The 19,869-nt window shown below is 52.5% G+C and overlaps 1 protein-coding gene across 1 annotated transcript; it reads left to right on the forward strand.

Annotated features, from left to right (window-relative positions):
- Nucleotides 1–16,281: 16,281 nt before the first annotated feature.
- LOC120656603 (transcription factor MYB4-like) lies at nt 16,282–19,690 on the forward strand. Its single transcript, XM_039934758.1, has 3 exons — nt 16,282–16,607; nt 16,937–17,066; nt 18,698–19,690. The coding sequence occupies exons 1-3, from the start codon at nt 16,472–16,474 to the stop codon at nt 19,323–19,325; spliced, it is 894 nt and encodes a 297-aa protein (XP_039790692.1). The 5' UTR covers nt 16,282–16,471; the 3' UTR covers nt 19,326–19,690.
- The last annotated feature ends 179 nt before the right edge of the window (nt 19,691–19,869 follow it).

Genomic DNA, 19,869 nt, shown 5'->3' on the forward strand with positions numbered 1-19,869 from the left:
TTGGGAGGAAAAATTAAAACATTTTAATTAAATTTGCCGTGTGTTCAAGGGTGGCACACGACAAAGGTTGCTTTTTGCCGTGTGCCAGAGATGGGGCACACGGCAAATGGTGTTGTTCGTCGTGTGCCTCTCTGGGCACACGGCAAACGCTGACGTCCGTCAGCCCGAGCGACGGGGCTTGACAGCGGGAGCACGAGCCATGCCCGTGTTTTGGTTTCGCCGTGTGCCGGAGCCTCGGCACACGGCGAAAATGGTTGTTTGCCGTGTGCCGGAAAATGGTTGTTTGCCGTGTGCCGGCACACGACGAAAATTGCTGTTTGCCGAGTGTGTTTTATTTGCCGTGTGTTTTCTACGAGGCACACGACAAATAGTACATTCGTCGTGTGCCAAAAAAAAGCACACGGCAAAAATTCAGGCACACGGCGAACAGCTTTTTTTTTCCGGTAGTGTCAGATGGAACAGGCAAAGTGTCACCAGATCGTAAGGACCCGGAGCGGAGGAGCTTCAAGGCATAATGGTCGTACTGATGCTGGTCCAGGGCTCCAGGCCCTGCAGCACGACTCGAGATGGAGTTGCTGATTTCGGAGGCAACGCTAGCTGCTGCTACAGCAAGAGTCCTACTCCGTCCTGCCCGTCCATCTCACGTCGCCAATGGGTTGATCGATGAAGTCTGAACTCTGAAGTGCACTGCTAGCTGGGCCACACCAATAAGGACGGAGGAGATCGTCGCCAATAATTGACGTTTCTAGCACTTAGCTCCACTAAAAAAATCGCTTGGTTTCTCCTTTTCAATGAGTGTGGTTCGAGACCGTACCTCCGACTACGGTGAGACAGCACGCAACCCTCAAGTTTGTCGCTCGTTTTAGTTGTGCTTCCGACTACTCCTTGCGACGCCAATAATCATCCGCTACAGTCGTGATGAACCGGCTGGCGGCTGCGTAATGAGGTTTCCCTGTCCGTGCATTTCAGGCGATGCGAACTTCACGCCCACGGAATCTGGACAAGTTCATCCATTCGTCCAAGCAAGAAAGTGCAGGGTTTTGTACAGAAGAAATTAAAAATCAAAACTGTAGTTGACTGTGACTGAGAGAGGGCCATTGTAGCTTGACTACCACCTACTGACGCAACTCATCAGTACCATAGATCGATCATCGACTAGAGAGTTAGGCAAGGACTTATGGGAGACCGCAACACGTGTGTGTGTGTGTGTGTGTGTGTGTGTGTGTGTGTGTGTGTGTGTGTGTGTGTGTGTCATGGCTGGAGTTTTAGCAACTGATTATTCTTAAGGCGAATGTTTTCTATTTGATTAAGTACTTTGTTCTCTTGAGTACTATTTGAAGCAACTATTTTTTTCGAGACGGGCACACCCCATTTCCATTAAACGATAACGGAAATACAGCAGTTCAGAGACAGCAAAAGAAGAAGAGAAGGGGAGAGCGTTTAACCCGTCAAACTCTAGAATCACGCGATCTGATTCAGAGCACGCGACCCGACCACCTTACAGTTTGCAACAGAGTTCCCAGGATTCCCAGGAGCGCTACAAAGTTCGAAAAGCAACTGAGACAGGCACGCAACACTGAACAAGAGCCAAAACAGCTAGGCGCCGGAGATCAATCCTCATCTTCTTCCTCCATCTTGTCGTCCACAGTCGGGGCAGGCAGGATCCTCGGGATTGCTTCAGGTTGTATCACCACAGCTCGATGAACGCACGCTAGAAGAGTCTTGACGCCCTCCAAAATCTTCCCTTGCATCTCTGGAGGGTAGAGACCTGCCCAATAGACCATGAAAGAACTAGTTTGGACAAGACATTATATAAGATTGTGTATCATCATATCATCTACATGCGTGATTTTTTTGATGAATTTAGACGACTTTTTTTGCCGTGGTTTACACGGGTTTTCACGAAAACTGTGGTTTGCACTAGATACGTTTCCCTAATTGTTCCACATTGTATAATAATAACCAATTACTAGTGGTCTACTTGGACGAACTTGAGGTTGTTTAGTTTTCCCCCTTACTCATGAAAGGCATGCATCTAGTTAATCTGCACGGTCATCAGCGACGTAATAGCACCTTGTCCACAAGCTTGTAACCACCAATCCGCAAATTAATCCCAACGGCCGGCTTCAGGACCTGTGTCATAGGCGCGAAATTTCCCAACACTTTCTCATGAGAGGCATGCATCTCTGCATGCAGCAGTTAATTTTTTAAAAAAATGGTTACACCAGAAATACCCATTGGTTAATCAGCGCATGGCACCTAATCCACGAGCTTATTATTAACATCAGGCATCAGTCAGCAGATCCAACAGCTTCACGATTCGTCGCTTTCCCGGCCCCTCCCAGTTTATATCCCGTAGAAAAGATTCGTGGGTCTCGATCTGAACCGACGGCACCAGTATTCCGCTATGTTTTCTTGCCTCGGTTTGCAACACGCATGCTGCATTTGCAAGCTTTTTCTTTTCTTTTTTGCTCTCTACTATCGTGTGGACATGATCTCACTCTACATAGAGAAAAGGATGCTGGTATGCTTGCTCATTGTCTGCATACGTACAGCCTCTTTTTCTAGCTGACAGTAGCCGGCAGAAACTGCGTTCCATAAGACTAGCATTATTTCTGGCCGTTAGAGAGTATCGTCCGGATTGTGACAGTATACTGCACATGCCCATTTCTCTATGTCCCTCGTGATGGTATACATTTGCATGCCTTGCAATCCGTATTTAAAAAGCTACAAACTGGGAAGAGTAGCTCAAGATGTTCCAAGACGATTTCTGCATGCAACCTCTGAAGAATCGGTGTTCAGTACACGGACAAGGACAATTCTATGAATGATTGCATTGTGCTGGCGTCTCTGTTCAGCTGGCTAGAGCAGTGATTTTCTCTCACACCAAATCAGTGGCGGAGCCACCATTAGGGCGAGGCAGGGCGGCCGCCCTAGGTCCCTCCGGGAGACGTTCAAAGCATATATGTTAACAGCAGAGCAGGAACATAGAAAAAATAGATGAGAATATTGAATTGTCTTTCGAAGGACAAGTTACTCTTGAGAAAGGAGTAAAAGTTCATACAAATTGTTCGATACCCTTCTTTATCGCACACACTAAGTATTTAACCAGCGACTCTATTGTGTTTATATGGGCTGGGCCTGATACATACTTACTCGCAAGCACATCTAGCGAACCCATTCGCTGCTGTCAAAACGGACACTAGGCTTCCTGGTGCGGCAGCCCACAGTAATAGATGCTTCCTCCAGTTCGTGGATGCTGACAATATCCCCCGTTCTCAACTCCGGCAGGGGCTCATGATGGTGCAACTGTGCCCTACGAACGTGAGGACAACGGTCCTCTACCGTCGAGAGTCGTGAGACTCATATTGGGTCATTGGGTCATTAGGCGAGAGGACTTTGTGATCTCGTGGACAGTCTGGTCGAGTGGGTTGCGGCCTCTTAAGTGGTTCACCCTCGCTCCCTAGCCAAGCACTACGTCTTCTTGCCACCAGACGCTGTTGGTGACTTCGACAGTTCACCATCCACCTCCCGCCTGCAGTCTTGGTCAGGCGCTCATGCCGGCGCGTCGCTACTGTTATGCAACGGTGCTCTGCGCCCATCCGTGCTACAACCCCGCCTCGGTACCCGCCAGCTGCGCCAGTGGATCCCTTGCGCCGCCGCCGCGGGCGCCTGCAGCTGGGTAGTAAGCCTCGGCGCGTCGCTCTGACCGTGCAAAAATTTTAAAGTAGAACCGCCCTAGGTCATTTTCTGAGCTGGCTTCGCCACTGCACCAAATCAGTATCAGCCACCAGCCACCAGCCAGTTAGCAGTACTTTTTTCTGACAACAAATTAGCACCAGCTACCAGCCACAACCAGTCGAACAGAGCGACTGTACTACTCCCTCCATTCCACTTTGTAGATCGTTTTGGCAAATCTAGATAAATAATTTTTACCATGTATCAAAATATAGTGTTTATTAAGATACACAACTATATTTAGATACGTAGCAAAATTTATGTATCTAGATTTGTCAAAACAACCTATAATTTAGAACAAAGAAAATATATATGCTTATTTTGCTTGAGTGTAAGTATATTTTTCGGTAGTTCTGCGTTGCCATGACTTCCATTAGCTCTTGTCCTGGACGATATGGCCATCAACTGGATATGTCTGTATGTATGTGTCCGTTGTGTTAGAGTATACTACGTTGACACGGACACTGTACCCTACATATACGTCAAGGGCTCGCTGGCCCATTAGTTTCCTGCCACCTCTTGACCCATGGGACGGATTCCGATGGAGTTCGCGTGTCAGTTTCAGATGCTGTTGCAATTGAACCTCTCCTCGGTTGACTCTGCAATCTGATAAAAATTTTGAACAGAGGAAACAAGAAACCCGCCCTTCAGTCGCTCCACCACCAACATTTCAATCTCGGCGCAGATCTGGTCACAGAGTCACGTTTTGTTTAGTCTTCGAGATAAGATACACCTTGATTTAGTCGGATTTTCAGTTTCGTGCATTGAATACAAGAGGACCGAGCTAAACATTGAGTTCTCTTCCTGACGAAACATATATACTAGGTGAAGAACACGCTCCGCCGCGTAGGAAGAAAACTGAAAAGGGAAAAAATTGAGGGAAAAAAGGAAAATTGAGAGAGAGAAAAAGGAAACACAGCACCGCACGGCGGTGGACGACACCGGGTGTTCCTGCCGCCCGCGCCTCTGCCTGGATGTAAATCCAGCACAGGTTCGCCGAACGCCGCCGCCAACGGCCGGATCCGCTGCTCGCGCGCCTCATCCTCCTCACCGCCGGCCAGATCCGCCAGCGGTCGAATCTCGCGCCTGTACGCCGAGATCCGCCAGGGCGGAGGTCGGCTGCGACCAGGATGGAGCGGGAGGGGGAAGGGGGCGAGAACCTCGGCGGACGACGGCGCCGGAGGGCGGAGCGGACCAGATCCGCCACCGGTATGCCGCCGGTCGGAGGGGCGGCGACGGCGGGAGTCGAGAAGTGGGCAGCCCGGGAGGGGGCGGCGGCCAAGGACGGCGACTGACGGCGGGGTCGAGAGGTGGGCAGCCCGGGAGGGGGCGGCGGCCAAGGATGGTGACCGACAACGGGGGAGGAGGGCGAGGGGCAGAGGGCGGCGCCGCCGGCAGGGCGGAGGGCAGCGGGGCGGCGGCGGGGGATGCTAGGGTTAGGGTTAGCAAAGGGGATAGAGGAGGCCGGAGAGGGTGCGACGCGGGTTGAGAGGGGGTGCGTGGCGGGGAATGGGGTTGTTGGGAGGGTAGTTTGCAAAAAATATGGACGGCGGGTTCGAATAAAAAAATTTGAAGGGTCTATTTGCGAAAAAACTAAGGAACGGCGTGAATCGATCTACTGCGACGGATCGGACGGTCAGTGTTGCGCTACTTTTTTTCGGGGACACGTGTTGTGTAGGGGGAGCCGGGTGCTCCCATGCCTCCATCTCCATGGTGTATAGTATATACACTATATCCCAAAACACCATACCATCATCATACTCTGGATCCGAAAACTAAGGTTATATAATATTGAGGCATGCCTTCAGTTAACTAGAGATATTTGCTCGTATCAAAATAAGGAATCTGAAGCGCTATATATGTACAGACGGTATAGGACCATTGTCCATTGGTTGTCAGAGAGGTCCACAACTAACCTGGATTTTAAGTATGAGAAGTGGCAGTTCAGAAATGATGATAAGGAAGCTTCTTGTACCATGCATTTGTTGGCAAGTACCACTCATCTATGATCTATCTGTAGTTACCTGTAGCGGCATCTTTGAAACAGTGTAACGATCCAACTCTTTTTTTTGTGCAGTTGTACTTGTTCTTGAAAAAAGAATTGAAAGAAAGGATAGCCCCGGTACTACCGGAGAGGCCGGCCACTCTGCATGCCGTCGTAAACTAGCAATCATGGGTGGAACTTCTGTAGAGTGGGATGGGCCTTGCTCCCAGGAGCAATCATTCAGTAGTGGCGGCTACTGTGCATGTTGTTAACAGGTGATGGTGGAAGGTAGTGGTCATATATAAATTAAAAGTAGTTGAATTATTGTATACAAAACTTGATTAAACTCTGCATGTGGGGTGGACTACTGGTGATATAGCTGATGCGGTCCTTCCATTGTTTACCCAGTTTTTGCCAGTGATAAACTGAAACATGTATGTCATTAGTAAGACTAAGATACTCTGGTTTCAGCAGTCAATGTTCAGATTTTTGGAATAGGTTATGGTTGGACAAGGACAGTCGTCACACAGGCACATAACACATACTCCTCGTTTAGTTGTGCGTGTAAAGTTGTAAAAATAGAATCTTTGCACATTTGAAGCACTAAACATAGACTAACCACAAAACTAATTTCAGAACTCGTCTGTAAACTACGAGGCGAATCTAATGAACCTAATTAATCCATCATTAGAGCATGTGTACTATAGCAATTAATGTAACAATTTAGTGTCTAATCATAGCCTAATTAGACTCATTAGATTCGTCTCGCAATTTACAAGCAAACTATGCAATTCATTTTTCATTTCATCTAGATTTAATACTCCATGCATGTAAGATTCTCTTTCGATGTAATAGATTTGGAATTTTAAATTTCGCAACTAAACAAAGCCCTGGTTTAGATGCAAAATTCAAAATTTCAAAACTATCACATCGAATATGTGCGACACATGCATAGAGTATTAAATCTAAACGAAATAAAAAACTAATTACATAGTTTGCTTGTAAATTACGAGACGAATCTAATGAGTCTGATCAGGCTATGATTAGATACTAAATTACTACAGTAAACATGTACTAATGATGAATTAATTAGTTTTAATAAATCCATCTCGTATTTTACAAACGAGTTCTATAATTAATTTTATAATTAATCTATATTTAATATTTTAAATATCAAAATATTCTTTTTCAAAAAATTTACATCCTGCATTTGAACGAGGCCTTACAACCATGCCGCCATCAGCTCCTCACCGGAAATGTTCGCGTGGTGGCGCTACGACGTGCTACGTTTACACCGCTAGCAACATTGGAGCGAGGCGCGCCTGGAATCTTCCTCGGAAAGCGTTGCGCGCTAGAAAATGGCGGGAGGGGCGCTCTCGCGCGTTCCATCAAGCGGAAAAATCCAGTGCGCGGTGCGGGGCCACCCCTGCCCTGCTGACAGTGCGGCTCTATGCGTCATCGGCTCATCGCCGTGGCGCGGGACGACCTCCCCACCCACGCAGAGGATGTCGCCACTCACATTCTACCGTGAGTTCGATTCATGCCACTCCAATTTCTTAAAATTAGATCTCATGTTAAAAATCATGTCATTAAGTGGCATGATTTTCAACGTGACACCCAATTTCACGGAGTTGTGGTGGCATGAATCGAATTTTCCCCACATTCTAATATTGTAGGGCTATGTTTAGATGAGGGGAAAGAAGGAGAAAAAGTCACATCAGTCACTGTAGCACACTGTAGCACTTTTCGTTTGTTTGTGGTAAATATTGTCCTATCATGACCTAACTAGTGTCAAAAGATTCGTCTCGCAACGTACATCAAAACTATGCAATTAGTTTTTTTATTTAACTATATTTAGTACTCCATGCATGGGTTATTTGTTATATTTAATGTTTCGATGTGATAAGAGATGTGATGGAAAGTTTGGAAATTTTATGGCAACTAAACACACCATAGGAGTTGTTACGATCTCAGACAGAGCGTGGATGGCTGTGCAGATCAATCATCTCATAGAACTTTCATGGCCCATGCATGCATCTACGTCACGGTGAGCAGAGCACTGTGCACCGCGCCGCTCCATCTTGCCGTCTGTCCCCCTCACAAGAATCCGAACGGGACAGACTAAGGCCTGTTTACATCTTTACATGTAAACGCAAAAAAACCGTAAATGTATAAAAGTGAAACGGAATCTTACTAATTTGAAGTACTAAATGAAGTCTATTTACAAAACTTTTTGCATGGATGGGCTGTAAATCGCGAGAAGATTCTAATGAGTCTACTTAATCCATGATTTGCAATAGTGATGCTACAGTAACCATCCGCTAATTATTGATTAAATATGAATTAATTAGCATCATTAGATTCGTCTCGCGATTTACAACCCATCTATACAAAAAATTTTACAAATAGACTTCATTTAGTACTTCAAATGCCTTGTTTATATTTTTACAACTTTTTGCAAAATGAACTAAACACACCCTAATTTAGAGAGAGCTGGCCTACGATCGATCTTCCCACCGTTTCCTTTTTTCTTTTTTAGTAATTTTGTCGTTTCCTTTTTTCTTTTTTAGTAATTTTGTCGTTGTTTTTTATAAAAATATTGAAAAAAATTGGAGAGGTAGAAGAATTTTTCAAAGAAAAAATTAGAAGAGATAGATAAATTCAAGGAAAAAATTGGAGAGATAGAAAAAATTGAAGAGAAAAGTTTTACGAAATAAATTGAAAAAAATTAAGAGAAAAATTTTTGCATCCAAAATTAAAAAAAAAAATTGGGTAAAAAAATGTTAAAAAGTTTGAATAAAAAAATAAAAAAACTACGGGGAGCTCGCCGCCACCTATGCCACCGGCCCACCGCGGCGCCTCCCCGCCACCGGCCCTGCCGTGCCGCCCGTTGCGCCTCCCCGCCGGCGCCAAGCCAGCTCGCCGCACCCGAGCTCGATGTCGCACGCCTCTCTCGCCGCCACCCTCTATCCTCGCATGATGCATGGAGCAAGGAGCCACCGCTCGCCAGCCGCGCTGGGGCGCTGGCCTCGGGGCGCACAGGAGGACCGTGGGGCCGGCGAGAGAGAAAAGAGACTGGGAGCAGGAGACCACGAGGCAAGGCGTGATTCATTTGGAAAGTGGGCCCCCACGGCTGAGATGGTTCCATGACCGACGGCGAGCTGGTAAACGAGCGGTCGATTGTAAATTCATCATCGGCATTCGAACGCTTGCAGAATGGAGACCGTAGACTTTGGTTGAACTTCATCTGGTCACGACTGGGACATGATTCATCTCGCAAAAAGAAAAGGGAAAGTAAAATAAATAAAGCGTCTTCTGGTTGCAATTATAGGTGGCCAACTGGGCCGAGCCCGCTGGGCCGGCACGGGCACGGCCCGAACACGGGCTGGCCCGTGGCCTCGTGGGCCCGTGTCGTGCTCGTGCCAGGCGCCGGGCCGTGCCTGGGCCGCAATCCCGGCCCGCAGCACTAGCACGGGCCCGGCCCGGCTAAGGCATCAGCACGGGGCGGCACGGCCTCGGCCCGTGAAACCCCGCGTCGCTCCCCCCTCCCATCTTTATCCTCGCGACAGGAGACTCGCGTCGCTCCTCTTCCCCCCAGCCGCCACCGAGCCGTTCCCCATCCGTCCGCCGCCGCAGCGCCGCTACCCCCCCAGCAGCCGACCGACGCAGCGCCGCTTCACCTCCGGCCGGATCCGCCGCGCCGCTCCCTTCCTCCCGTCCGCGAGCTCGAACCTCGCGTCCGGCGTGCTCGTATCTCGCCTTCGTCCGCGAGCTCGGACCTCGCCTCCGGCCGTGTGCCCGGACCTTGCCTCCGCCCTTCGCCGACCGCTTCCTCACTCTCGGCCTTCCGCCGTCACTGGTTGTCCGCCGCCCCCGCCCCCGCGCGGACCGCCGCCGCCCCTCCGGCCTCTCGTGCTGTCGTGCCTCGGGAACGGCACGGCATGCCGGCAGCCTCGTCGGGCCGTGCCTGGGCCGGGGTGCCGGCACGGCGGCAGCCTCGTCGGCCCATGCCAGTGCCGGCCCTGCTCGGGCCGTGCCGTGCCCGGGCTGCCCGGTTGGCCACCTATAGTTGCAATGATCATTTGGAAACCGATTATGTTATGGTTTTGTCAAACTTCTTCCAGCGCCTGGGTCGCTCCCCCGCGCGAGCGACCCAGCTCCCCGAAACCCTAGTGCCGCTCCCGCCCCACTCCCCTCCCTCCTCACCTCGTCGCCGGCGGAGGAGGCCGCCAGAAGCCCGCGCGCGCTCCCAAGGATGGTTGCGGCGAGGATCTCGCCTGGTGGACCGCGGGTGGCCGGCGCGGAGGGGGCGCCCGGCGGTCTTGGCGCTCGGGGAGAAGGACGGCCGCGAGGAGGGCCGGCGCGGCCGCGCGGAGGAGGCGGAGAGGCGGCCGGACGCGAGCGTGGTGGCCGTGGAAGCCGCGGCGGTGAAGGCCATCGGTGGCCACGAGGAAGGATGAGCGCCGCGGCCGGCGCGGGGGGGGGGGGGGGGGGGGGGGGCGCCGCAGTCTGACGCGGCGGGACACGGCGGAGCGGCGGACGAAGCGCCTGGGTTGTGGTGGACATTGGCGTACGTTGGCAGGCTCCTCCTGGCTGCGGCGACGGCGGGTCCTGGTGGCGCGGCGGTGGCGTTGCACGGCGGCGCCGTCGGTTCGCTGGCAGGGGGCCTTGGGGCGCCAGGTCCGCCGCCTAGGTGGGCTAATCTGGCTCCCCCGAGCCCGGTTCTGTGCGCTCCGGCCGTGCTGCGGCTGTGCACGCGGTGGTGGCGAGGCAGACGGCGGTTGGCGACTCTCGTTGGCGGTGGGGATGGAGGTGGCGGAGGGAGGCTGATGTACCGTCCCTGTGGTGCTCCTCCTCTTCTCGTCTCCGGCGGGCCCTGGTGACACGACGGTGGTGGCGCCGCTAGGGTTTGCTGGGGGCCGGCGGCTGGTGGCGGCGGCGCGGCTGGTGGCGGTGGCGCGTGTAGGGTCGAGATGGCGGACTAGAGGGGGGTGAATAGTCCTTTCTAAAAATAATCACGCTGGCTAATCCGAAACTTATGCGGAATTGAAACTATTCGCTTAGTCAAGACTTCACCCCTATAACTATGACTCTAAGGCACCTCCAAAAAGATCCTACACAAAGCAAATGGAGTGCCAAGCTAGCAAGAACTCTCCTGACAATTCTAATGCCAAGCCACACAAACCTAAGCACTAGTACTTCACAAACCGGAGGAGCTCCTACACAATTCTAATGAACAAAAGCACAAAACCAAACCTAAGCTCACTAGATGCTCAAGGACAAGGATACACAATCCAAATCCAAGAGCTCAACTTGCTTAGCTACACAATCTAAGTAAGAGCAACTAATTAAGCTACATAAGCTAACTAGTTACACTAGAGAGCAACTACACAAGCACAAGATATAGATGAATGTAAATACAAGGCCTGTGATTTGGAGAATGCAAACCACCGAGAAGAGTAGACAAAATTGACACGGTGATTTTTATCCCGAGGTTCACTTGGTTGCCACCAAGCTAATCCCCGTTGAGACAAGCTCCAAGTTTGTCGCCGATCCTCTTGCTAGTGGTGACTCTCAGGTCACACTCTCCCACGTGGAGTGCTCACACCGAGCTCTAGTACATAATCGCTCAACTAGAGTTGCTATTCGCGGCTCCCGCGGGGTGAGCACAATACCCCTCACAAACTCTTCTCCAGAGCACCGCACAATCTTCTTGCGGGCTTCAACAGAGCCTCTTGCCACCAAGCCGTCTAGGAGGTGGCAACCTCCAAGAGTAACAAGCACACCGGCTTGCAACACGATCACCTAGTGCCACTCGATGCAATCTCTCAAAGCAATCGCACTAGAATCGCTCTCTCACTCGATCGGATGATTACTATCAAATTAGAGTGAGTAGAGGGCTCTCAAGCACTCTCACACAAGGATACCAAGTCCCCAAAGTGCTCAACCACCTCAAATGGCCGGCCACACCCTCTATTTATAGAGGAAGGCCCCAAACTAGCCGTTATACTCCAAACCCTTGAAAACAGGGTTTTCGCGGACTGTCCTCCTCACAAAAACCGGACTGTCCACCATTCAAACCCAACGGTTAGATCTGCAATGATTATGTGTCAGAGTCGACCATTAGAGCCCTTCGCGGACTGTCCGCGCCCTTTTGGCTGACCGTCCGCCGTTCAGACACTTCGAACACTCAGAGAGACAGCATCTCTGGACAAACTTAAAGTTTGAGGGGCGGACCGTCCGCACCCCTTGGGTGGACCGTCCGCCCTTCACATCGTGCAACCCACCAGAAGCGAAATCGTCTATGGTCATTTTCTCAACCGACCGGCAGACCGTCCACTCCCCAGAGGAGGACCGTCCGCCCTTCACTCTTAAAACCCACCAGAGACCCAACACGTCTCTGGTCAAATTGTTAAGTGACCAGCGGACCGTCCGCTCCCCTTGGCCGGACCGTCCGCAGTCCAAGCCAGAGAAACAACCTCTCTGGACGATTTCTTTAAAACACCTGCGGACTGTCCGCACCCCAGGGGCGGACCGTCCGCAGTACGACCTTCAATCCCAAATAGAGCCGCAATCTCTCTGGACAAAACAGAATTATACTGGCGGACCGTCCGCCCAACATGGTCGGACCGTCCGCCCGTCATTTCTTTTTCCCACAAGTTGATCAACATCAACTCCAACACCTTCTTCTTTGCAAATGTGCCAACACCACCACATGAACAATACCATGTGCATGTGTGTTAGTATTTCACAAATATTTTCAAAGGATTTTCACTTGATCTCACCACGCCACTCAATCCTAGCAACATCGCAATGTTAGATCGCTCAAGTGGCACTAGATGACCGATATGCAAACAAGTTTGCCCCTCTTGATAGTACGGCCATCTATCCTAAATCCGGTCATGCACTTCTCTACACAACCTTTGACCGGTAAAATGAAATGCCCTACAAGTCATACATTTGCCTTGCGCATTCCATTTCATCTTCCCAAATATTGATGCCACACAAGCATCAAACTCCATCAAGCCTTTTGATCATCATCATGAGTCAACACTTGGCTTGATCTTTCTTGAATGATATGATCCACTCTATATCATCACATGACCTCTTTGGTCCATCGATCTTGACCTTGCTCGTTCTTCACCGTTGCCTCGGTCCATCGGCGCCAAATCTTGCCCAAGCTTCACCGCATCGCGGTCCCTCGCTTCAAAGCCTTGACTTGCCCTTCTCCATTGCAACCGGTCCATCAAGCCAAGCCTTGTCTTGATCTTCCCCACTTTGGTCATATAACTCCATGTCATATCTCATATGCAATGGGCTCCTCCATCACACTATATGAGCATAGCATCAACCCTTAGTCATTTCTCCTCCATGGCACATGTTGCTCATACTAGTGTCTTTGTGTGGACTAATGTCCTGTGTATCTCAACATAAACACTTATTAGTCCACCTAAGTTGTCACTTAATTAACAAAACCAAACAAGGGCCTGTCAGCGTGGCGGCCGGGTGCTTGCTGGTTTCGGCTCCGCCATGGTGGCGGGGCCAGGATGGCCTGTGCTGCATTCTGCGGCACCGTGGTGGTGCTACTGCGCCTTGCCGGGGTCACCCCTCCGGTGATGCACTTTGGTCATCTCGTCCGTCGGCTGGCTACCGCGGGGCAGGTCGCTCTCTTCGTGCAGCAGGTTGGGGCTGCTCCGGGCGAAAGCCTTGGTGATGGCGCCCTTCGGCGTCGTTCTCCCCGTTGGGGGCACCACTAGGAGCCACTCTACCTGTTGCATGAGAGGTCTTTGGGTGAAAACCATGTCCACCTTTGGACGAGCGTCGGCGGCGCCTTTGGCGTCGCGTCCTTCTTGGAGGCGACGTCTCTTGAGACCGAGTATGGCTTGCAGTGGTCGCTGTGTCACCATTATGGGGGGAGATGGCTTTGGGTGAGTGTGGCCTGTTGGGTGGTGGTGGTTCCTCCGTGGTTGTGTTGGGAGATGCTGATGGGTCATAGTTGTTGTTGGCTTTGGGTCGATGTTTGTGGTGCGGTGGCGATCCTGGTGGTGGCATAGCTTTTCTTGGAGCCACGGCGGCAGAACAAGTCTTGGCGAAGCAGTGTCCAGCGGCGGGTGTCGTTTCAAGGTGGTTTGCTTCTGTGTTGTGAGGAGTATGGCTGGGCGTTCGGGTTACCCGAAAATTTCGGGTCGGGTAATTCGGGTTTCGGGTATTTCGGGTTTCCAAAAATACTACCCGAAATTAGCTTGGAAAAAGAACCCAAAAATTCGGGTACCCGAAAATTCGGATTCGGGTTCGGGTTTACCCGAACAACCCGAATTAACAACACAGCGGTGGCAATGGCGGCGGGCGGGGCGCACTTGTGCGGCGACCGGCGGGCTCCTAGGCGTTGGGCGCGGCGGCGGCGGTGGCGGCCAGCGAACCCTGGAGCGTGGGCGCGGCGGCGACGGCAGTGGCCGGCGGACCCCTGGAGCGTGGCCGGCGGACCCCTGGAGCGCCAGCAGATAAACCCCTTTTCCTAACTCCTGACAGCCAGGCACCACCTCGCCCTGGAGTCCGGAGCCGGGACAAATCGAAGCATCCGCACACGCATGCGCACCCCGTGACACGGACCGGCGGAGTCAGTGGCAGCACCGGCTGGGAACGGGCGCCGCCGCCCGCCGATGAGTTGGTGCGCGCGATCCCCCTGGCCGGCTCCGGCAGGCTAGCTAGCTGGAGCGCGCCCGGCCTCCGCCTCCCCACTACGCTCCCATGCATTGACCAGACGCCCGTCGGTGACGGACGCTTCGCGGCGCGGGAGAGGAGGAGACCACCGCGGCCGCGTGCCCCTGGTCTCGTGGACGCTTCGCCCCCGCGCGCTTCGGGCTCGTGTCGTCCTTGGGTCCGCGCTCGGCAGGTGCGTGCGAACGCGTACCTGCGTACGGCTCCGCGCCGGCCGTGCGCGCGTCGGCGGTTCCGCTTGCCCCCACCTAAACACGGGCCCGGCGGCCGCCGCGCTTACGGCCGGGCACGGCCGGCTTAATTGGGAGTGGCGCGCACGGCGCACCGGCGGTACACGCCGGAGTTGGCCAGCGAATCGTGCGGGGGGTGGGCGCGCCGCGCCCGCGCGGCGTCCCGAGCCCAACGGTCCGATTTGAAACCAAACCAAGCCTCCAGCCTCAGGCATGGGCGGAACTGCCTGTCCTGCAATCGCAAGGAGTTGAATAGTTGGGGAACGTGATGGCCTTCCCCGGCGCCGGGGACTTGGTGCACGCCTGCGTTGAATGCCGGGCAAAGGACTCGGCGTTTGAGTGAGAGAGTCGGTCATCTCCTAGTCCTGGGCTCATTGGCTGGCTAAGCTGGAACGCTAAGCTGCTCGTTACATTCTTAGCTTCTATTTGAAGCAAGTCTCTTTCCGCTGTAAAGGAAAGGATAAATATTTTTGCTTTTTAGACCCTGCCGCGCGCTTTAGTAGCAAATGAGGGGGGCGAAATGCATAAGCGTGAGGAAAGAAACGAAGAATAATCCAGGGCCTTGTTTGGTTCTTCGAGCACTTCATAGCGCTAGAAGAGAATCTCGTATGCATGAAGTATTAAATGAAGTGTATTTACAAAACTTTTTCATGGATTGGTGTAATTTTTCGCGACGAATCTAATAACGGTAATTAATCGATGATTGGCTACAATGATGCTACAGTAACCATCCTCTAATTAAGCAGTCAAAGGCCCCATTAGATTCTTCAGGGTTCCTAGCGTAGGGGTTCTGTAATTGATTTTGTAAACTGACTTTGTTTAATACTATAATTTGCGGTCAAAGTATTACTATTCCTAGCATTCCAAAAAACCAAACAAGGCCCTGGAACCAATGACGATTCTGGGCTACAGCCTACATGACAGGTGTCTTCCCAGTTACGGTGGATGCCGATTTTACCGTTCGATATGGCCACTGGGGTCAGACGCGTCTCGTACTACTAGTAGCTGCCAGTTATGTAGAAAGTGACCCACGTCCAATACGAGGAAAATTAGTCGAGCCTAGGAAAGTGACGGCCTCCGGGAGTCGTCGTCGTCATCGTCCCAGCCTCACAGGCTCGCTCGCTCACTCACCGGCGCGCGCTCCCCCCAGCAGGGGCGCGTCTCGAGCTGCATGCTACGTCACATCCTCCACTGGAAAATCTCCAAAGCTCTTTGATTGTAGTAGCGGCCAGTGCTTACTTATTCTGCACTTACAAACAAAGGCCGCTCTCTCGCAGCTGGCCTCGCTTGGTACCGGATCACTGGAGCTGGAGCAGTTGGGCGTGTTCGCGTGCCAGCCCCGTGACTAATTCCAAGGCCTTGCATCGCACGCTGCGTGCTTAATGCCTCGCTGCCTGCGAGTACTGGAACTCTGAAGGCAGATGCAGGAAATTCAGAGAACGCTGATTAAATCGTCCTACCAACGTCTCGATTTTTTCCGTAATGCAACGGACAGGTAACGCGAGGAAAATTTTGCTGTGATGACAGCTCGTTTTGTTTATTTCGGCGGCAATAGTGGGGCGGCCTTGGCCTTCAGGAAGGGTTTCGTGCCTATAAAAAGTCCTACCAACTGCGCCTCCTGTTGACAGGCCCCAGAGCGCTCCATTCCGAAGGCGTGTAGCCGAAGCCCCTCCTGTAGCGGCAGCTACCTAGCTGGTCGCCCCTCTCCCTCTGCTCTGCTGCTGCGGCTGCCTTCCTCCTGCTGCTCGGAGTCGGGGGCTCGGCTCAGCGAGCTCGAGGTGGTGGTGGGCATTCTCCGGCAATGGGGTGCAAGGCGTGCGACAAGCCCAAGCCCAACTACCGCAAGGGCCTGTGGTCGCCGGGGGAGGACCAGAAGCTCCGCGACTACATCATCCGCCACGGCCACGGCTGCTGGAGCGCGCTCCCCGCCAAAGCCGGTAAGACCAACCACCCGCCGCCGATGCGCGCACGCGTCTGCATTTCTGTCGGTTTCGAGGGGAGCGTAATTCAGGAGGTGTCTCGGGTGCATTGCACCCGGAATTCAGAGCTTGAGCGGCGGCAATTGCCGATCGGTGAGGGCAAGAAAGTAAAGAAGAACGGGGTCGTTATCCGGAGGAATTCCTCTGGGCCGCCGGCCGGCTCATTCTGAACTGGCCGGCTCTGAGAGAGGAAGCTCTGTCGCTCTGAGAGAGAAAGCTCTGTATCAGAAGCAAATGCGCATTGGTCTTGGAACTGAGAATTCTCCGTGGCGTCGGTGTGCGTGCAGGGCTCCACCGGAACGGCAAGAGCTGCAGGCTGCGGTGGATCAACTACCTGCGGCCGGGGCTGAAGCACGGCATGTTCTCGCTGGAGGAGGAGGAGACGGTGATGAGCCTCCACGCCACGCTCGGCACCAAGTAAGCGCACTGCAGCCTGACCCTGACGCCGCCCGTTCTTGGTCATCCACGCCCGCCCGCGCCCGCGCAAATGATTGAGGCGACGCACACACTTCTCCACGTTGCCCTGCCTTCCCCCTCTCGCTTTTCGCTGGCATAATTTTCGACCACACTGCTAAGTAGGGCGCGTTTAGTTCCCAAAAAATTTTCGGAAAAATTACTGTAGCAATTTTTAATCGAAGATTAAGAGATCTAAGCATGATCTAATTGTAAATCTAATTACACGGATGGATGGAAAATCGCGAGACGAATCTATTAAGCCTAATTAATCCATCATTAGAGATTGATTACTGTAGCACGATATTATCTAACATTGCATAATTAGGTTCATTAGATTCGTCTCGCGATTTTGCCCGGGGGTCGTGGAATGAGTTTTGTCAGTTATTCACATTTAACACTCCTAATTAGCGGTTAAACATTCGAAGTTACTGTAGCGCACGAAAATTTTTGGGAACTAAACGGGCCGTAGTAGCAGCAGCAGTAGCAACTAGCAGTAGCTGCCGCCGCGCTCCCTACCCTTCGATTGTCCCTGCTGTCCCGGACTCCCGGCTCGGCACGACGGCACCGGCCGAGCTGGCGACCTTCTGGAACACGCAGAAGAGAATAGGCGGGGGGACTGAAAGGGAGAACCGGTGACAATGGCCGCCGGGAGGAGGGGGGTCCTTTTTTCCGTAGTGGAGTCGATGCTGACGTGCACCCTCCAAGACGCTGCGCATTCGAATTTCGGGGGAGATCTTTTCCCGTTCCTGCTCCGAGAGCGCACGTTGCGAATTTGATGAATAGAACGGCTCTCTTTGGCGTAAACATTTGTTTATTCCGAAAAAGTGTGGGCCTCTTTAGTGGCGCAACAGGGACAAATTTTTTCTTTTCTTTTTTTGAACAAGAGGGACAAGTTGTGCCGGCGAAAATAATTCGGACCTATAGCTTGGAGACGCTAGCTCCTAACATGCCATACACACTACAGTGTGGAGTTGCGTCCGGCAGCAAGTTATCGAAAACCCGTTTCTCCTCTCTATTTTTTTTTTGGTTTGGCCTGCATGAATTTGTTTATCCTCCTGTTTTATTGGGTGTCCAGGGAATCGGAGCCCTTTCGATTCGTAGAAACAGCGACGATAACATGCCGTCGACTTCCACGGACAGTTGGACCAATCCGTGTCGGCCTGCGAGTTAATGAAAACAGCTGCTTTGACAAAATCCGAACTGGCACGTAGCAGCCAGGAGGCTCACGAGAAAGATTAGATTCTTTATTGGGGGGCCTCGCAATTATGCCCGCCAAAAAAATCAGAGTCCCCGGGGGGGCCGCGTGAATAGACTACGTACACGCTTGTCACTCTCAACCAAGTGACACATTTTTCTTTAGGCCATTGGCGGCACGGGGAAACCTCCTCCTCTCCGCTCGTAATGCGAAAGCGGGGCGTTCCCACTAACACCCCCCACCGACAGAAAACGGAGCGCTCTTGATTGAGTGAACCGCAAGGCTGTGCGTGGTGACATGCGAGCCTGGCTGTCTCTTTGCAACGAAACGAGAAGAGCGGCTTGGCGTCTTGGTGTTTGGTTCGTTGACGCGCCGGTTGGTTTTCTGGCTGCTGCAGGTGGTCGAGGATCGCACGGCACCTGCCTGGCAGGACCGACAACGAGGTCAAGAACTACTGGAACTCGTACCTCAAGAAGAGGGTCGAGGGCGCCAAGGAGGGCCCGAGCACGCCCGCGACCAGCTCCGGCGCCGACACGGAGGACTCGCATCAGAGCGCCAAGCCCGGGGAAGACGGCGCGGCGGCCGCCGACCGGACGGCGGACTCCGGCGGCTCGTCGGAGCCGCGCGAGTCGTCGTCGGCCGACTCGAGCTGCCTCACGGGCCCGCCGCGCGCCGCCTGCAGGCCCCACGCGCCGCCCAAGGTGATGTTCGCGGACTGGCTGGACATGGACATGGACTGCCTCGGTGGTGGCCCGGGCGCGGCAGCACCTGGTCTGGACGCTGCTGCGGGCGTGTTTGGTGCGGGCGCCAGCACGGGGGATCGCGACCAGCACCACCACCAGGTGATGAGCCAGGGGTCCGTGCAGGTGGATGGGCCGTCCGGTGTGGATGTGTCCCTGCACGGCTTCGGCGACAGCGGCGCCAGCTGCTGGGAGTTCCAGGAGCACTTCGACAGCATCGATCAGATGAGCACCACCGGGTTCTGCGACCTGCTCTCCATGAGCGAGTACTTCGGGCTCAACTAGACTCGCCGGGTTGGCGGTGATCGTTGGTGAAGGGATTTGCGGAGGTTTTTTTTTTTCGAAAACTTTATTTAGAAGTTTCGGTGAAAGGCTTGTTTGTGATTGTAAATTATTGTCGTGTACGTATAGAGGAATTTAAAAGCAGATAAAGTCAAGGGCCATGATGATTGTTGCTACCGTGTAAAATATTGCCGTGTTTGTTGCGGTTCGCTTTGGAGAGTACAGCACCGACGGTATAAGTCGGAAGGGAATGAGAATTAGGAATAGAAGAGTGCTTATAGGAGTTGCACGCTTGCCTCTAGCTATTGGGCTGCACGATTTGTGGTTTTGTTAATTCGAAAATGGGACATCATCTTTTTGTACCTTCATTTCATTTCTTTTCTTTTCTTTTCTTTTCTTTTCGGGGTGATGGGAGATTGTTTCTTATTGCAATCATCTTTGTTATTGTTAGTACTGTATCAAAAAGTATCATCTACGCAAATCTCACTTTCACGGGGCCCCTTCGAGGTGGCTACTTTCTTTTTCTCCATTTCATTGGCGTAGGGAC

Source organism: Panicum virgatum, chromosome 1N, assembly GCF_016808335.1.
Source record: "Panicum virgatum strain AP13 chromosome 1N, P.virgatum_v5, whole genome shotgun sequence".
In the NCBI taxonomy this organism is placed as follows: Eukaryota; Viridiplantae; Streptophyta; class Magnoliopsida; order Poales; family Poaceae; genus Panicum; species Panicum virgatum.